Below are 19,497 nucleotides of genomic sequence, written 5' to 3'. Positions count from 1 at the left end.
AAAAAAAAAAAAAAAAAAAAAAAAAAAAAAAAAAAAAAAAAAAAAAAAAAAAAAAAAAAAAAAAAAAAAAAAAAAAAAAAAAAAAAAAAAAAGAGGACAAGACGACAACAACGCGAGAGACTCACATTCGCCCAATAATTATCAATTACCGCATCGTTATGATTTTGCAAGAAATCCACATTCATCGGCAAAAATATCCTTTCTAGCAATTCCACCACACCCTGAAGCCCATCCCAATTCTCGTACCCTCTCAGAACTTCGGCCGCATTTGCCAGCTGATATCCATATATCCCAGATGCAAGAAACCGGTCCGAGCTCCCTTCGAGAGAATTTAGCGTGCCACTCCACGCATCTAGAATAGCCGCTGCAGCATCTGCATTTGCCTCCGCCCCGGTAACTTTCCAGTAGACGGCGTTGGTGTATGCAGCGGCGATGTCGCGATACAGACTTGGGTAGTTCTCGGAGTCGCAGCTGGAGCCACGGCAGACCGTTTCGGTGGCTGATGGTGTGTAATCTGGGTCTGCGTTGGCGGCAAGCTTATTCAAGCCTGTCAGCTGCGGCTCGGTCTTTGATGAGATGAAGTCCTGAATGCGCGTGAAATCATCCTCTGTGTGGAGGAGACCGGGGTGCGTAATTGCTGCTGCGGAGAGCGCAGCATTGAGAAAGGCATAAAGAGACTTGGAGGACTTCATTTTGGCCCGAAAGAGATGTTATCAGTCCAGTATTGTGAAGTCAGAAGGACCTAAACATTGGATCGTTGACGCTTGATATACCCTGATATTAACAGCACATCGGCTCCTGTAGCAGAAATAGCGGAGCTGAAAATACAGTTTTTTTGACAGGGGAAGAGTTATTCTACACGCTGCCCGGGACCTGCTCCGACGGCAAATTCATATGGAGCATTCAACGGACACCTCCGTACTGAGAATCTTACGTAGGCTCAATATAGGATGGTGGAAGCCCCTCCAGGGTTCGCTGTCCCTTAATTAACTGACTGTCGATCCCGGTGGAGACATGCCGTACAGCAACAACAGGGGACGCTCGATTGCGCAAACAGCTTGATCTCTCTTACGTTGCCCTGGATAGACCCCCGGATAGGCTTACTTTCTTGCAAATTATGGTCACCATAAGAAGGATTACCTGAGACATCCGTTGACTGGCATGTCTTCGATCTACCGATCCCGCGTTCTACTTGTAACAACCAAACTAATTAACCGATCAGGAACATAGCACCCGGTCCACTTTGGCCTCAGGGATCGTTATTTGCCGACTCATCGTGTGACTTACCTTCGCAAGTTTAAGACCAAGATCCTTCAGTAGAGTTTGTCCTGTCTCAAGAGATGGGCATATGAAACAGCTCCAAAAACCCTGTACCACTAAGGATCAGCCATGCCCAAATGAACATAGAAACCGTCTCTTCAACCATAAGCCATGTAGACTATTATTTCTATTACCGCAAGGTAAGGTCGGACTAATCAGGATACTAAGGCGCCCTCTCCATAGAAGTGAACGGGAGCAGCCCAGGATGCAAGGTAATAAAACTTCTTTTGTCTCCTTGAGCTTTGGCTGCAATACCCCAGTAAACCAAGATGTATCTGCGGGAGCGTTTAATCCCGGGGCCACGGGAGAGGTATCGGAGAGGCTCCTGTCGAACTAATCTTGTTGGTTAGGCAATTTGCAGTATGAGACGCCTTATTTGACCTGGTAGTCTTCGTGGGACAACCACCTAACCTGGACCGACAAATACTCAGACGGGATGCAAACTATCTTCAACCGTGCTAAAAGTATTTTAGGCTTTTATGCTATGTATAATAGAAGTTTGTCTACATACAACTGTCGTCACTTTTTAACATAATGAATCTATTCCATAACACTAAGATGATTTTTTGTGAGCCCGTTTGCTATCCTGTATACTATAAGTATGTATATAAATGCTCCTTACCATGCCGAAAGAGAATTCGTCCTAGTCTTTTCAGTATCAACAGAGGTTACAAGTTCTAAATTCTACCATTTTAGAGTGCGACGCAGGTTAACACGCCAATAAGTGAGAACAAAATGCGCTAGGGTGCACAAAAAGGGCTTATTAATGTTATCAACTTGGGTGTCTACCGGCAATACAGTCATTATTGAAGAGCATCAAATATCATATCTGGCCCTACCGGAGTTGAGCTGGGAAGAGGATAGAGAGAACGGAGTTTGGACTTCCTGGAAAGTTCAAAGACTCTTAGATAGATGTGAGATATTATTACGAGCCCAGGTCTGGAAACACTGGGCTTCATCCAACCTCATGATCCGCAACTGGTGATTGGCCTACCTATGGTGGATTTGACCGAGCCGTTAAGCAGATTTCCTCTTCATGCGGCTGGATATTATTGGAAGGGCACGCCTGAGACTGATATTGATCAGGCGATGCTGTTAAACAGTTTATCTGTCAAAGCAATTATACAGGGCCTCCAATGTCATACGATGCCGGTGTTCCAGGGCCTGCAGTTCTTGTTACGATTGAGAAATGTGGCCTTTCCTTTGCAAAGCAAGAGATTGAGCAACTCCAGGAGCCGTGCGAATCAAGGAAGCTTTACACGATTAAGTCAGGTCAACACAAACAAGACAATCTATCTCATTTACCCAGATGCAGCATCTTCCACTGTGCAGGGCTTGGCCACACTAATACAAATCCCTTGAAGAGTCACCTACTACTATCGATGGCAAAAAATCCGCTGACAGTCGCCAGCCTACAGAGCTGAATCTCTGAAAGGAACCCCTCTTTCGGGTGTATCTCGCTGCTTGAGGAGCTAGTGATATGGCGGGTAGCTTTGTCTTGAGAGCCAAATATGCTATTTAAGGTATTCGGACCATGAATCATGCCTTGTGATCTTCTTCCTAATAATATTTATATGAGCCGAGACCAGCGACACGACTCAATAAATTCTTCAACACATGCGTAACCCTCAAACTACCTCTGTTCCGACTTATATTCCACAGGCCAACATTGTACTCCGCATATCACAGGCTCGACTATTTGGCCCTTCAGTTGCCCTAATAGCGTCGTTTTGTTTGTTGGCTGCCGCACATGGCCCAGGTTCCCATACTTTACTGGCCTATCCCTTTGGATTACCAGCATCTTCGTTTTCCAACTGCGTCGTCGCACCTGAAATGCTTTCAAGGTAGACAGTATGACTATTTGCTCAACCGAAGTCAATCTTTATGGTTGCGGTGGCAGAGGTCGGCCACGCGAATATCTCTAGTCAGATCATGTGAGGCCGCCCAAAAGACCTGGCTAGGGGGCTTGCAGCCAGATTTGTTTCCCTAGCAAAACAGGACTCCCCTCAGCAGATTCCTCAGGTGACTGGAGTTGCACTCCCACAGCCATCCAGGCAGATAAAACAGCCAAACCAACCTCCCACTCCTGAAGCTTGCGAAGGCCCCCTGAAGAGGCGAACCTCGCAGCCTACAACCTGGGCTTCCCTGACAGCTCCAAGAGCTGGCCAGGGGAACTGGCAAACTATTGCCCCTGAACACCGTACACAAGCCAAGCAAGCAGCACAACGAAAGCTGAAGCAGTCAAACATGACTGACCATCGCATTTTCCTCCGCCTCCCGGCCTCCTCCAGCCTCCGGGCTATTGGACCACATGGCATCCGGGTCACCCTTGCAGGGAAAGTTCCGGACGGGATCACACAGGTGCAAGTGATATCAACAGGATATGCAATCACTACAACTGAACAAGGCAAGGTCTTTTTGCTGTCAGAGAAGGCTGCAAGCCTAGCTGGGGATGGATACTTTGAAATTCCAACAGAGTATCATCAGGTTATTGTCTCCCGGATCCCAAAACAACTCTGGTCCCTGGATGGATGGATAGATACTACAATTACAGATATCAGCATGGAAGCAGAGCGCATTACTGGTATTAAGCCACTCATGGCCAAGCTCTCAAAGCACCCGGTAGAGAGGGACTCTATCACAGCAGTCATAGCCTTTCCAAAAAAGCTACAACACCCCCTGCAACTATTTGGCTTGTCAGGCCTATCAAGGCCTACCCGCCCCAAGCAAAGGCCTTTGCAATGCACCCAATGCCACCGCTTTCACGACACAAGGGCTTGCCGCTCCAGTGATCGATGCGCCTCCTGCGGATCCTCAAAACAAGAACATAACTGCCGCGTACAATGTATTAACTGTTGCGGCCCACATGCAGCAGACTTCCCAAAATGCCCAGCCAGACCCATGTCCAGAAGAACACCATTACCCGCCTCTCAAAGGATGCTCTAGCTGCTATCCGCAAGGCCGGCCGGCTTGCCTTCCAAATGGAGCAGAACAAAGCTGAAAGTTCTAAACAACAAGCAGACAGTACCCAAACTACAAGCCAGCCTACAAGACAGCTCACCCAGGAGCTCTTAAACCAAACCCTGTCCTCCCCTGAACTATGAAAATACTACAAGCTAATGTAGGAAGGGGGGGCGCTGCACATGACCTGCTACTCTCCTTTGAAGCAGATATTATTCTTGTCCAAGAACCTTGGACAAATACAGCAAAGCACCTAACCAAGACCCACCCACGATATCAGCTGTTCAGTCCCCCGACCCGATGGACTGCCAGACCCAGGACTCTAACATATGTACGAAGGGATCTCCCAGCCCATTCCCTCCCGGAACCAATCTCACCAGATATCACCACAATCTACACGGCAGGCCTTACTATCATCAATGTCTACCGCCCCCTAATGACCCAGTTGCCCCTGCTGGTGCTGGCTCAACACCCTCTACACTTTCCACACTCCTAGGATATTCTCCCCAAAAGAACACCATCCTAGCAGGAGACTTCAATACCCGGCATCCATTCTGGCAGCCAGATACTGAGTCTCATGCTGTCACACCCGGTGCTACAAGACTACTGGATTGGCTTGAGACCCATGAGCTGGAACTTCGCCTCGAGCCAGGTACCCCCACTCGTGGACCAAGCACCCTAGACCTTGTCTTCGCCAACCTACCATTGAGGGCCTCAGTAGAAGACCACCTAAAGGCTCCCAGTGATCATGCAACAATCAGAATAATACTGGAGCAAAAAGAGCCCTACCCCGTACAAAAGCTTGGCTCTACCAACTAGGAGAAAGCTAGAGCCCTAGCAAGCCCGCCAGATCCAAGCCTACCAATTAACCTACTAGCTGAGGAGGTAGTCAAGATATCCCAACTAGCAATTCAAGGCGCATCAAGATATAATACTCGCAGACTCCCCAGGACCCCATGATGGACTCCAGAACTAACAAACATACTGCACCAAACAAGACAACAACAAAACCCAAACTATAAACAGCTCCGGAAGGCTATTGTACAGGCAAAGGCTGAACACTGGAAGCAGCAAATTGAACAAGCCATAGCACCTACAGATGCATTCAAACTTGCTAAATGAATCAACACCCAGACCAGCTTGCTGCTCCTCCCCTAAATATACAAGGGACACAGGTAACCACCTCACAGGGCAAAGCAGACGTCTTTCTCAGTCACCTCCTAGAGAAGGGGGCCCTGCTTCCAAATCAAACAGAAGAGGAACCCCCAAACAAGTTGCATTACATCATCTAGAGTATGCTTCCGATATAGGGAGGTGATTTCGTTCTTGTATTGCGCCCATTGATTATCCCCCGCGTTTTGAGACATTGAGGAACACGAGCTATCACGAGTGTCTTGAATATCCTCCGGAAGGTACAGTGGCTGGTGTTAGAAAACAGAATAGAAAAACTTTGCTTTGCAAAATGGGAAGCTGACAGAACATCCACGATCATCAGGGGTAACCGGAGTAACATTGAACAGACTGACATATAACAAGGCTATGGCTATTATTCGGCAAGGCTGATTTGCTGCTTGGCTTCCGCCTATGACTTGTAACTGAAGCTGGCCAAAGACAGCGTCAGCACAATCATCCAATGAAAACCCTCCTACAGTGCAGGGAATATACACCGCCACTCGAACTTTTGATCAGAAGGGTAAATTGCTATAGAACCTATTGGAATTTGAACTAGGTGCTTATCCTCGCTGTCAATTGTTATGAATGACTTGTGAGATAGTAGAAACGCTAGTTCTGCTTTCAGTAAAAGAAGTTGTTAATATACGGATCCTCGGCCAGAAGCGTTTTTACTAGCCAGGCGAAACCACTAATTTAAGCATAAAAAATAGGAAGAAGAATAAAATAACTAATTCATTCCAATGATGCGTAAATTATATGGAGACCTTGGACTGTCTGGTTTATTCCTAACCTAGTCCATGATGCTAGTATTTAATAGCCTTATCACAGGTGATGAGCAGTTGATCCTGCTTCGTCTAGATATGTACAACGCAACAAAAGGTTTATATGCAATCGCTTAATGATACTTAAAGGCTGAAAATGCAGCAGATGCATGAAGGCATCTATATGCTATTATTACACTCCAGTCACAGAATCGCGGCCCGGTCCTTTTTCTGCAACGTCAACTATACCGCCTCCCTGCCAGTCCCTGGCTTCTATTTTCTCATCAACTCCGCATATTTAAGATAGATTGACATCTCCTCACCACTCAGCTTTCTCTGCCGGTAGAACGCATACAGAAAGGGCTCCACGGCCGTGAACCGTGCCCATACCGCATGGACACCTTCCAGCTTCCCCTCGATATACTGAGAACATTCGAGGATTTCCTGCCTTAAATTGTATACCCTGTAAAGCAACAGACTGGTGGCAACACGGCTTCTGCCATTGCTTATTGCTTAGCGAGGTTTTGTGGGCGTTGAAGTCTAGCGGAAGCCCTTAATGATTATTAAACTCCTATACAAACTGTAGTAGGCTATCAGGACCCTCAATACCTTCACCCTTGCAGAGCCTGATGATGTGACTACATACCACAAAGCGAATGTATTCGAGATCTTGTTATTCTAATTAGAGACCCAGTGATTCGAGATCGGTGCATACCCGATGTGCTCGGGAGTGGTCAAACGCACACGCGGCTCGCCGACAGTCACCATCCGGACACTGAGAGCACCGACCCATGGACGTCCTCAAAGCGCCCGTGCACTCTCAAAACTAGAATCACCTTGGAAGTAATATCTGTTTCCATGGTATTGCTCTACTTTGGTCAGCTTGTGGGGGGATTGCGCTATTCAGGTGATTAATAACATAGAAGTATTTTTTATTGCTATTCCAACTTTATCATTAAAAGAATATATTCCCGAGCTTTTTATAACAAAAGCAAGTTAGTATAACTACTAGCCTAGCTTTATAATGACTAACAGAGACTATATCCGCATCCTCTAAGACACATACCAGAAAGGGAATAGAGGTAAAATTCTTACTATAAGGAGTGGTGTCTGCCATTAAATTCACCACCTTAATCGTACTCTCCTCCCACCGCGTCCTTTTACCAACTTCTGCAGAGCCTTGAGCTTTTCATGGCCAGATATCTGGACTGGCGCCAGTGTTTCATGTGGATCGAAGACGTTAGCGGTTTATGTTTTAAAAAATACCGACCAGCAATCCTCCTGTTCCAACAAGGATAATGGGGCGGTGCACAGCTATTCACTGAGTTAAGCGTATTGATCTTCATTTTAAAATCAAGCATACTTATAATATTGAGAGAAAATTTTAAAGTACATACGACCATAGGGTGTGGAAAACAGGGCTTCCCGTCCGCTCAGCCGTACTTAAGCCACACGCCGGCTGGTTAGTAGTATGGTGGGTGACCACATGCGAATCCCAGCTGTTGTATGTTTTTCTTTTTTGTACTTGATTGTCACCATTATCAATGCGGACAAAAGTGCAATGAGTGTGCTGCTGCTTTTAGGCTTGTGAGACACTAAGACTAGGGTGGGTGCAGGTGAGATGCGTGAGAACAAGGTGAGAACATCACCCACTTGAGCGAGCGGGGGTGAGAAGGGTGAGAAGGGTGAGAACTATCTCTAACCGCCTACTAAATCAGGTTAAGCTTCGTTTCGCAAAGACATCCCATAATTAATCTCTTCATATATATAATTTTCTTCTCTATGTTTCGGATTCCGAATATAAGCACTAGAATGGTTGTATGAATGTTCTGATTGGCATGCCGTCTTATATTGTAGGCTCTGAATCTATAGAAACTTATTAGCTTTATTCAAATAGCCCAAAATAACAACAAATTGCAGTGGCTCACAATGCGCGGCTCATGATCAGGCTTAGACTATAGCAGGGAGGTCTCAAGACAAGATAGGTCAGGTCAGGAGACATTGTAGGTCTGCAGATAAGGTAGGTCTGCAGACAAGGTAGGTCTTGAAACCCTACGACTAATCCAGCTCTAGACATACTTTACCCTGTAACGGGCGTAGGCAGTATTATTTCCAACTGGCTGTCCTGTATAAACGATCACAAAGCTTAGAGAAAGAAACAAGAAATAGAAGCGCAGATATCTTCCTCCTCCCTTTTATCAACCTTTCCCAATTATACGTCAAGACTTCCGACTTCCCGGACTTGCATGCCGACGGATCTCTTTTCCTACGAGGCCGCAATTCCGAGGCTGTACACTGATGTTGCAGAGACCTTATTTAGAACCAGGTTGAGGGCATGGCCGACAACCAAGATCCAGGCCATAGCCTGTGACAACAAAGATGTAGAAGCATCCCTGGATAGCTTGCAGTATAAGCTGCAAGTTAGCAAAAGAAAAGTATTTAAATATGCTGCCAGCCACAGGCAAAAGTCATTTCTATAGTAGCCAGGAGAACACGTGCAAACTTGGCAATATCTTAAATATATATTTTCTTCAGCCTCCTGGTAAGTTCAAGCTCTTTCTCCTAGGCTACAAGGGCAATAACCTGCATAGATTTAGTTATTGTTTCTCTGTATAGAGGACAAAAAGATTTATTACTCATGTCTTCTACTTTACAGATAATACACACCACCGAAAACATTTGGTGGCTAGAGGATTTAGTCTCACTGAGATCATACGATGATACCCCGTATCTATCTACCCATTTAGACGATCGTTCGCTATTCTAAAACCCGTATCCCAAGGCACAGCGGCGATGCTCTTTGCCAATTTCGTACATTTCTTCAGAAAACGGCTCATCATCTTTCACGCGCTGAAGCCAAGTCAGTTCCAGAAAAGGCTGGCCGTATCCCTGGCAATGTGGAGAAGATTACTCGCAGTACCGCCCCAGTCCCTACTAAAAACGGATGCGACTTGCGGAATAAAGCAAGGGCCCTTGGACCTAATATCCAGTGGGATACTTGTCGCAAGGCCCATACAGAATACCTTTAGGTAGTCTGATAGATCAAGTTGCGCCGTTCGAGAAAACTTGTAGAGGAGACGCGGCCCAACTGAAACCAATCTCCGTCGAGGATCATCTTAGCTACCTTCACCTGAATCTTCCTCAGGAATTGGAGAATGTAAGAGAGGCCAAAGGCCGGCTTTTAGAGCTCGTTTCTTATTGTTCCAGTGACAAAAGAGTCCCAATGTTGCCGCGGATCTTCTTTACAGGGAGCAGCTGCTTCGGCTATACCAATTCCTCTACGCCGGATTCCCACACACCATTCGAGCACCGCAACCCATGTCCTTCTGATTGGTGGCCCAGGGGCGGCCCAAGAGTTTGGAGGGGCCGGCTATGAAAAAGGACGAAGAGCACCAGCAGGAAAAATATTGGTGGAAGAATGGTGGATGGCGGTACATGTCTAGGAAATTATTGACGAGGGCGTGAGGCTCCTAACAGGGTCGGAACCTCATACCAGAATCATAATCCGAACCATACTCTGAATGATAAATCGTCATCGGGATCCAAATCATAAAGATTTACTGGCTCTTCAGCGTCTGTGTCTTCACGGAAATCCCCATCGTCAGACGAATCTGCATCCGCATCCTCAGCGTCGAAAGCCTGATGTCTAAGCAAAAGGGCTAGGATTTCTTCACTGCACCATATATTGTGTTCCGCAGCGCTGATTACATCCATCGAGAAAGGGATGGTGTATTCCCGGTCTAGAAGAAGGGCTATAATTTCCAGGCCCCATAAAGAATTTCCTGCCGCTGCTATTATGACATCTTCTGTGATCAATTCTTCGAGATCTGGGCCGCCGTGGTCAAGTAAAACAACGATAACTTCAAATCCACATTGAATATTGCTGGCGGCGTTGATGAGGGCTGCTTGCGTGATCGGGATAGGGCTGTCGTTTCCTGTTCGCGTTTCGAGTAGGAGACGGAGCACATTTCCGCCACAATTCCAATTGCCCGTTACTGCTTCTAAGAAGCTCCCTGCCATCTGGATCAGAGGGCTGATAGTCGTAGAGGGATGTTTTTGTATGAGGTGCTGAATTAGCTGCTCCAGTGTACGGTTGTCTGCAGTCGTGGCTGCTGTGATAAGCTCTGCGGTAATTTGGACATCAGGCTGCCGCTTCAGCAGGAGATCCAAGATATCTTCACCACTTCTTATGTTCCCTCCCCCTGCGAGAAAAGTACCTTTGGAGAATTTGTGATACTCGCTGCAAAATTCCAGAAGGAGGGAAATTGCTTTGAAGCCATTGACTGGATTCGCGGCAGCTGCTTCAAGGGCAGAATCTATGATTGAGTCGCCTAGTTCGTGTACTAGTTCGTAAAGTAGAGTCTCCTGAAGACACAATTATAGATTCCCAACCGCTGCCTCAAGGATAGCAAAGCTATCGCAATCTGAGAGGGTACGTAGCAGATGGACCTTCTCACTGTCGGAAATAGCGGCAATCATGATTTCTTTTGTGATTTGAGGATAGGCCAAGTGATCTAGTAGACGAGCCAGGTTCTCCGTTCCAAAAGCCGGGTTTCTTGCAGCAGCTAACAGATATCGGACCTCTTCTAACGACTTCAGTGTCCCTCTCCTTGTCTTAAAGACAGGAATATGCTTCGGAACTCTCAGCAATCTCTCGTAGAAAGGGGACCATGGCGCGTCCTTTATTTTGTCGTCTGGAAGAAACCGAGGCCAGATTTTCTCGAACTCGGGTCTGGAGCAGAGCTCTTGAAGCGCGGCAAAGAACACCCCGGGAAGAGAATCCAGGAGACGATCATTCCAGGGACAGGCTGCCAGATCTTCCCCATTATCCTTGGTAACAAGGACTGGATGAGGAACTTTAACCCTGCTCCACGCAGAGGGCTATAGGAATGAGCGAAAGACTGTGTAGTGAGTGCCCGACCATCCAGTGGGAAGGCCAAAACCATCTCGACATCCTTGATGAGCGGACGGCTCTCTCACGGCGGAAGTGCAGTCACCTTTCTCCTGAAAGGGAGATATCTATGGAGCATTGCTGCAGATTGCTTGGTTTCCACACAGACGAGACTCGGCTCTATAGTCGGTCGGCTGAATGTTAATGACGTACTTGATATGGATAACCAGAAGCTCAACACCTGAAGCCTGGAGAGAAAAGCAATGATGGTATGCGGCAAACTTAGGAGCTCATCTTGAATCTCTCGACATTTTTCCGGGTGAGAGATAAGAGTGAACCGAGTTCGCACCCTGTCTGGAAGTAATTCGTGGATTTCGTTGACGGGGCCAATCATCCCCAGACCATTCTCTCCAACCCGATGTTGAAGCGAGAAACAAAAGGGGCCGGACTGAATTCGAACTTTTGATGCGATCTTGAGCACTGACTTGAAGCCAATCTTCTTCTCGCCAAGTTTCCTTCCTTTGTCCGTTTCCCTGCGCTGCATATCGCGCGAACGTGGCTTTCCTCGAAGCCATCTTCGTTTGGGTCCGCCACAATCCGATCCGAAAACACATCAAAATATAATGAAGGTAATGCGTTCTCCGACTGGAGTTATAAGAACAGTCCTCGGCATTTTGGACCATTTCATAAACGAAGCGCGTGTCAGAGTCCATGCTCTAGCGGCAGCCTCGCGCACAGGACCCACCGAGGACATTAGCTAGAACACCTTGCTGCTCATCATCGGTCAAGAAGCCGCTAGATTGGTTAAAGATCTTAGTGATAATTTCTCGCGCACGTTCTTGTGTGATTCCCGCCATAATGAGGTTGGTGGTGTATCCGAAAATGGGGATTTGGGGTACCTGTCCTTGGAATTTGTTGCCGTATGTCGGCATTTGAGAGAAAGAGGGCGTCGCCCTTCTGCTGGGCCTGCTCAGTTAGCCCCTGAATCGAATCGTTACAGAGTACGGTCCTGGTCTGTTGTAGTTCGTGCCCTGGGGCGCTAGTGTAGCACTAATGCATGTTGACTGCGGCATAAAATTACGGGACTGCATGTTGCTTCAGCTCTGAAGACAGTTGCATAGAATGGGTGAGAATCCTCAATAGGTTGGGAGTCAAACAGATCGAACTCGTGGCGGAAATGGTTTTGGTGTGGAAGGTGCCACAACCTGCTGCTCAAGGAAGCTGACCTGGTATACGGATCTCAATTCCAGAGGATAGAAGCTTAGAGTAAAGCAGAAAGGGTTGCAAAGGCCAGCGGCTCTTCTTAGCTGATAATCACTGTCGGCCCAGTCAAGGGTAGCCAACCGATCGGTTGACGCTGGTAATTGTGGACGCAGCAGCACATGGGTAAGGAGAAGTGAGGCGCAGTAGCGTCAGGATACTTGAAAAACTAAGCCTTTAGATGCAGGACAGGACAAAATACACTGCTGCTACTGGGAACGAGGAATAAAAAAAAAAACATACAACAGCTGGGATTCGCATGTGGTCACCCACCATACTACTAACCAGCCGGCGTGTGGCTTAAGTACGGCTGAGCGGACGGGAAGCCCTGTTTTCCACACCCTGTGGTCGTATGTACTCGTCTGTATTAAGATATACTTAATATGGAATATAATCTTTTGGCCGGTCTTATGCACATCGTATCTTTGAGGTGGATGGTCCTGTAACCTATCTGAATGTCGCGTCTCACCATGAGCATATCCAAAATCGACGGAGCTTGGGAATGCACCCTGATCCAAACTTGTGGTAGTCCCTCCCTGCAAAAGCAGAGTTTGAATTCGTGGAGTGAAAGATATCATGGCTCGGATGGAGAATCTGAGTCTCTTATTGTTGGCCTGGACACCAGATCCGGTTAGAACGAGCTCGTGTCCAGAGTCGAAAGCATAAGCTGCATTGTCGGAGCTTAAGCGACACCGTGAGTCTCAAAAGGACTCTTATATTGGAAGTGATTATGAGCAAACTCTCTTCCATTACTACAGACGAGCTATGCCAGGGTGGGATAGCCTCCCTCAGCTTTCACCAACTGAGTCAAGCCTACGAATCCCAGCAGGGTGAGAGGCTATGAAACCTTGGAAGCAATCTGTAGACAACATGCTCCAGTGACCTTTCGATCGAATCTACAATCACTTAATGGTAAGCGTGTCAGTTGTGAGGCAATAGAATAAGTAGGTAATGCGCTGATCTGATAGGTTCTACCATCATCACCAATGGCTTCATCTCTATCGTTGCTATCATGAGGCATTCCGTGAGGTGGGCAGTGGTGGCTTTGCCGCCTTCTGCTATGGGTGCGGTCTATGGTTCAACAGCCGGAATGAATGGCACCAGAACTCTCAGAATCACCTCAGATCTGCCCAGTGAAACCTGGATACTGCCATTTCTGTCTAGGGAACCTTGACTTAGATCCTATTTATGAAGCAATGTCCAGATTTGAGTAAGTAGTATGACCATGTTCAAGCTCACTTTCACTATCAAAAACTATCACGCGAATTCCACTGTCAGCACCCCGCATGGACACAGCAATATAAGTCATTGACGGAATTAGCGTCTCATTTAAGACACCCACTGCTTTAAACTTCCCCCTGGGAAGAAGCGATTGTCAGACCCATGAGCGCGGGCGGAGAAGATGAAAGCGCTGTCCATGATGATCAAAGACAATTTGAATGTTGAACTGAAAGGAGGATTTCGAGTTGAAGACAGTTATACTGAGAGACACAGGATATAGATTTGTCTTATTCCAGTTCTTGCTTCAAATCAGGTTGATTGTTCTGAAAATGTCCCTTTAATATTCCACATCCTACTTCAGTCCAGTACTACTAAGGATGATTTTCAAACTCAAAGCATCAAATAGTTTTCGCTGTATTGTTGACCCCATATACTGTTGAACTTGTTGCGCCGATATATTGCAGTAGAGATGGAACAATCACCAGCGGCTCCATCCCTCATTATCTGCAACCTTCTCAACCATCATGTCCACAAGCCAAGCAATCATCAGGTCAGTCTGAGCCAGGAACCGCGGTATAAGCTGTCGGGGAAATACAAGACCTTGCGAGCAACACCCGTAACGATTCAGCTCATGACCATCTGTCGAAAGAGGCCACATTGATTACCGGCCTGCCATGAAATGAATGAAGCAGATTATTCCGGTGGGATAAAATAAAAGACGTTAGCCAGATAGCATGTATTGGTAGGAATATAGGTTCAGCGTCAAACTGTCGCCTGTAAAGGAACATAACGCATGTAAGCAATGCCCATACAAGAAAACACAAAGCAACAAATCTTGGCCTTTCTTCAGAATCCCAGCCGAGAAGTCTCTCAGTATTGAAGAGGCGAAGAGAGATCCACTCATGCCCAGCTGAGCGCTGCTGGACTGTACCAAGAGCCTGCAATACGGCTGGAAACCAGCCCTTGACGGCGAGAGTCTCATCTTCAATCACCGCAACGTATCCACGCTGTATTATAACTCTCCTTATCAGGGTTGTAAAGTCATATATAGTCGTGTTCCGGTGCCATCCGCCTTCTTCCGATTGTTCAAAGTTGGCATCATCTATCGAGTATATTAACAAGTTGTCGGAAAATGTTTCCCCCCATTTTTCTGAATATAGAGTGGTCCACCGGTTCAGTATTCTCAGTAAGAAGGTACAGGAGTATCTTTTTCCTTCCAGCATCACTAAGACCGGCCAAGAGAGATGTTACTGTTAATCCCACATATTGGTGGCCGACGAACAGTCACTATTCAATGCATATTATAACTCATAGTTAACCTTCGCTTGCTCTTATGACGTCCAAGATGGAGGTGCGCAGGGTGGGTTGGAGAGGAAATACAGAGTAGAAAAACTCGATATTTAGTAGCCCAGCTCGCGGCCTTGATGCCAACAAATCATTCAGCGAATCTTCCAGCTTCACTGCACTTTTCCCCTTTAGGCTTGGTGTTTACTGGTACCTCCATGTTGAATCCGCCTCAGCGGACCAGGGCGATATATTAAAGATCATCCTATATTGAAACTTCCTGGACGAAAGCGCCGGTCGCAGCGCGGCAGTTGCTCCGGATTTTCGATATAAGCTAATACTGCACGATCTCGTTCATTTGGGATAATAGTCAGTAAAGAGCGTATAAGGAGTTTGCGGCATGCTACGTCCACGCTGCAGATCGGAGATGGGCCGCCTTACAAAGTAGGCACGGCGAACAAATTTAATAAGAACGGAGTTACTTTACTGGTGATATGGTAATAATTGAGTATATGAGCATTAGGCTGATGATCGTTAAGGCGTAATTGGTTTTTACGAAAGATAGAATCGCCAGGTGAAATGATAACCTCCCTCTCAGCGTTAAGCAGTATATTGAATTTATTTATAGTAGTATACGTTGCTGAAGGTTAGTGGGCAACACTGCGCCAGCCCTAGAAAAGAGGTATTGACAGCCATTCTTACCTCTCCCTCCCAGCGCAAAAAGGAAGCTGGGTCGGTCTAGCTGTAGCGTGTGGGCGCAATTCCGAACCGATAGTTGAGTAGCGGATCGGAATCGCGTATTGTCTGCATTGTGTCCCAATGCAGCGAAACGGCGGGGCTGGTGCTTGAGCCTGCCGGTGTTATATTGCTTGAGGAAGCCCTCCCAGATATTCGGATTGAGAGTCAGACATCTAAGAGACGGTGATAATAGTAAGCGTGGCAAGAACGGGGTGGTAGCATTAAATGCTGGTTATGGGACGGGGCACCGGGCGTAAATAGGAGATGATCATAACTCCAATCCGCCAAACGGCTCCGGCGGACGGATATCTATCATGCCCAAAATATAGGAGGGCACATTAATAGACGGGTGTAATGTGATAGCGTGTGGTGTCATAAGCATCATCAGAATCAAGTCTCCAGATCACGAACACTTATGCAAGGCCAAAGGCCAAGCATTCAGACTCCATAGCGGTTGGTGTGTGTGATTGAATTGAGCATATCGGACAGCCAGTCATTGTCAGACATTAAGGGAAAATTAATGGGCATGGTATCAAGAGGTTCTAGGAAAGACTGGCTGGAGTGGGTGCTTGCGAGCGAAAGGGGCTCAGGGCCGAGTTTGGCTTCCCACCCCATCTGCACGGATCGGTACATCTTCGCGACTCGGGAGAAAATATCACTGTCGGGCTCGCCGTCCAGGCACGCCAAGGGCGCGACCTGGCTCATGTTCTGAATCACCGTACTGAGAATCGAGAGGACATCGGCTGTTTGCCGAACGGTAGTAATGTCCCAGGCAGGGTCCTCGAAGGTCGACAGCTGATAGAGAATCACGAGGTTGTGCACCATTTGTGCGAAAATCGAGAAAGGGAACCCGATGTAGTCCACCGGCGGGATAGTCAAGAATAGATCGAACCATGACTTGGTGGCTTCCAGGCAGGCATAAAGATGCTCAAGCTGCTGGAAATTTAGGTTTTTGGAGATCACGGGCGCATTAGTGAGGGCGGATTCGTTGAGGGTCAGGGAGGTATAGTGGTAGTGGAGGAGTAGAATTTCTGGGACGCGTCAGCAGCGATCCAGATTTGGGTTACGAAACTTGGAAACGCACTGTGGCTTTGCGAATTTGGTGCAACGCGGGGTTGGATGCTTCGCAATTGCGCATGCATGGAGTGGAGATAGAAGGCGGGGGGTGCTTGGATTGGATCCGGGGTTGCGGCCAGCCCTCCATGGTACGGACCCAGGTTGAGTTTGTCCGTAATCAGTTGCAGCCGGACCTGTTGCGCCAGAATTTCGTCGTTCAGGCATTCCTGCTCTTTCTCGAGCAATTTGAGGCACTCGTCCATAAAAGGTGTCCATCGAAGCGAATCCGTTCTCTGGACAAACGTCGAGATACTAGAAGAAAGGCATCAGCACGATCCACCATGGTACGCAAGGAATAGTTACATTGATGTGATCAGAAAGCATGCCAGAACGGCTCTGCGCTCCTCCATCGTTTGACCGACAGGTGAATTTGAGGCTTCGTCCTCCCCTTCTGTATGCACGCACAAGCCCATCATTTTGGGCTTCGCGGACGGGTTGTGAATACCCAGCTCATATACGGCTGCATTGGCGAGCTGGGTAAAGACGTGAATGTTGGATTTGTTGTATACTTGCTGGTTTGACCTGGCGCAAGACGAGGTTAGTCAGCCAGAAGCGGACATCGATATTAGCAGGCTAGGTGATACTCACCACCCGAGGTAGATCAGAAGGCCTAAAAGAATATCAATGTCCGTGTTGGCGGAATTGTGCACCATCTGCTGAGCCACGATGGTTTTAATCTTTTCGTAAAGCGCCCGCCGTTGCCCTGCAGCCCTACACGTCACGGCCATGATGCACAGCCAGGTGAACGGCCTCTCATGCCGTAGTTGCTGCGCAGTTGTTCCTGGGGGAATATACACACACGGAAAGTAGGGTAGTAGTTGAGTATGAAACAAGGTGAGGTATTCTTCTGCCTGTAGAGCGGTAGGCTCTAGAGACGTCGAGAATGACACCGTCGAGAGTTGGCCGCTGGTCTCTGGAGTGCTCATGTCGGGAGTCAGAGTGGCCGGGTTCGGTGGCGCCGTGTAGACACTGCGTGCTGGGTTGCCGAGCGCAGCGTCTAGTGAGTCCGGCGGCGAGAGGGCATTGTTAAGCGACATGTCCTGCGGCTGACCAAACTGTCCCAGTAGGAGGTTTACGGGATTTGCTCCAGGGGGCTGCACACCGGCTCGAAGCAGCGACACCAGATCCTCCAGCTTCTCTTCCAAGCGGGCGGCCTTCGAGTTGGATGATTTCCGCGTAGACTGGCGCTTATGAAAGGCGGGCTGGCGACAGTCCTTGTTCAAGCGCTGGCATCTGCAACAGTTAGAACCGGTTCCAAGCCCATCAACCGCTGATTATCCACCTTTGACATCGTCCTCCGGCTTTCGGGTAGATACACTTGCACTTGGACTGGGAGCAGTTGGAACAGGCGCGACCGTACGGAGCGGGATAGGTTTGCGAGTCATTGTCCATAGAGTCGGGACTCATCTTGTCAAATCCGATGCGATGGTCAACTCAGACCAGTCGCGCAGTCAAGATTGAAGGGATAGGAAAGAGAGCGCCGAAGGCCTGCTCAGGTCACGGAAAGAAGCAAGAAAAAGATAATGTCATAAGCAGGGGAGTGGGAGCTGAGAATCCAGTGCAGCAGATAAAGAAAGCGAAACGCCCAGAGCTGCTTACCTCACCCATATTAACTCATTGCGGAGTCCAAAACTCCGAGCTCCATTCGCGAAATAGGGTTAGCGCCATATCTGTTGCTTGTAATCTCCTCCTGCAACTCCGAGGTCTAACCTGAAATGGTCAGAGACATGGAATTCCTATCGAGCATTAATAATGTTAAACTCTGAAATCCCTCGCAGAAGCATTTGACGCCGACCAATGACGATGGAAGCAAGAGATCATTCGTAGGCAGAGAGATCTTGGTTGTTCTTCTATACACTCGAGGACGGACGACTAAAATGAACCGCATGATCAAGCAGATATAGGTATAGAATCCAAACACAACTATCTTAAGTGAAATTATAACATTCTAACGCTGATATGTGTGGAAGCATGAAGGAGTCTGGTATCAGGGGTGTGGATGCACAAGGAAGCAGGTTACAAGTCAAAGAAGAACCCGTGGCGTAATCCACCACCGAGCTGCCGGTCACCGCCAAACAACATGGCCACCCCCTTTACCATTTATTCATTCAAATACAACAACATTGCTGAGCTTTCAAAGGAAGCGTGTATGCAGTTAGCTATTGATGCTTATAAAAAAGGCTTTTTACCTCAAAAACTGCTGCTACAAAGGCATTCGATGTGCCACCAAGAACTTTAATAACCTGGCTCAATAGAACAGCTTCTCACAAAGATGTACTTGCCAATTGCCAAAAGTTAAGACCTTGAAGAATTAACATTAAAGACATGGATTATAGATATGGGCCAGCATGGTGCTCCTCCACATATATTAACTTTTTACTACCTAGCATGGCTTCTACTTGCAGCATGATTATCTCCCTCAAAGAATCCTACAGTTGGTGAAAACTGGGTAAATCATTATATTACCAAACATAAAGAGCTAAGCTCTAAATATACATGAAAATATGACTATTAGCAAGCAAGACGTGATGATCCCGAGTTATTACAGGAGTGGTTCTGCCAGTTTTCCAGCACAGGTAAGAAATATGGGATCGCTAAGAATATTGCAATAAGCAAGGCTCGTTCGATGTATGAAGTATGATTGATTGTTGGTTGTCTTTTGAAGCTACGCTAATGATATCATTTAATATTCTGCCCGACGGCCGATCGCCTGGGTCACGGGCCGGGCCATCAGCCTGCGAGCCAGGCATATGGGATATGGCAACAAGACGA

General features: G+C 47.4%; 5 protein-coding genes across 5 annotated transcripts in view; 1 reads left to right on the top strand and 4 right to left on the bottom strand.

The window, feature by feature from the left end:
* The window catches only part of BDW70DRAFT_153936 (putative GPI anchored protein), a gene marked incomplete at both ends in the record, with an annotated part of 1,462 nt that extends 770 nt beyond the window's left edge, over positions 1 to 692 (bottom strand). Inside the window, one exon of the mRNA XM_073739740.1 lies at positions 126 to 692. Within this exon, the coding sequence (XP_073591545.1) occupies positions 126 to 692 (567 nt within the window). The remainder of the gene's footprint in view (positions 1 to 125) is intronic.
* An 8,311-nt stretch (positions 693 to 9,003) lies between these two features.
* Positions 9,004 to 9,793, top strand: BDW70DRAFT_144431 (uncharacterized protein; the record flags this gene model as incomplete). Its single annotated transcript, XM_073738248.1, has 2 exons — positions 9,004 to 9,372; positions 9,423 to 9,793. A coding segment is annotated over exon 1 (236 nt), but the record flags the coding sequence as incomplete, so codon positions are not given.
* On the bottom strand, positions 9,714 to 12,038 carry BDW70DRAFT_164201 (uncharacterized protein; the record flags this gene model as incomplete). Its single annotated transcript, XM_073741434.1, has 2 exons — positions 9,714 to 10,558; positions 11,852 to 12,038. 2 exons carry the CDS (start codon positions 12,036 to 12,038, stop codon positions 9,714 to 9,716), a joined length of 1,032 nt encoding a protein of 343 aa, XP_073591543.1.
* Positions 12,039 to 13,985: 1,947 nt separating this feature from the next.
* BDW70DRAFT_153935 (uncharacterized protein) lies at positions 13,986 to 15,091 on the bottom strand (the record flags this gene model as incomplete). Its single annotated transcript, XM_073739739.1, has 4 exons — positions 13,986 to 14,028; positions 14,070 to 14,215; positions 14,253 to 14,737; positions 15,049 to 15,091. The coding sequence occupies 4 exons, from the start codon at positions 15,089 to 15,091 to the stop codon at positions 13,986 to 13,988; spliced, it is 717 nt and encodes a 238-aa protein (XP_073591542.1).
* A 956-nt stretch (positions 15,092 to 16,047) lies between these two features.
* BDW70DRAFT_153934 (Zn(II)2Cys6 transcription factor) lies at positions 16,048 to 18,117 on the bottom strand (the record flags this gene model as incomplete). Its single annotated transcript, XM_073739738.1, has 5 exons — positions 16,048 to 16,640; positions 16,694 to 16,977; positions 17,029 to 17,247; positions 17,314 to 17,958; positions 18,008 to 18,117. 5 exons carry the CDS (start codon positions 18,115 to 18,117, stop codon positions 16,048 to 16,050), a joined length of 1,851 nt encoding a protein of 616 aa, XP_073591541.1.
* Positions 18,118 to 19,497: the final 1,380 nt, after the last annotated feature.

The sequence above is a fragment of the Aspergillus foveolatus genome (genome assembly GCF_047715535.1).
Source record: "Aspergillus foveolatus strain CBS 279.81 unplaced genomic scaffold BDW70scaffold_96, whole genome shotgun sequence".
In the NCBI taxonomy this organism is placed as follows: Eukaryota; Fungi; Ascomycota; class Eurotiomycetes; order Eurotiales; family Aspergillaceae; genus Aspergillus; species Aspergillus foveolatus.
This window is presented reverse-complemented; position numbering and strand designations above follow the sequence as displayed.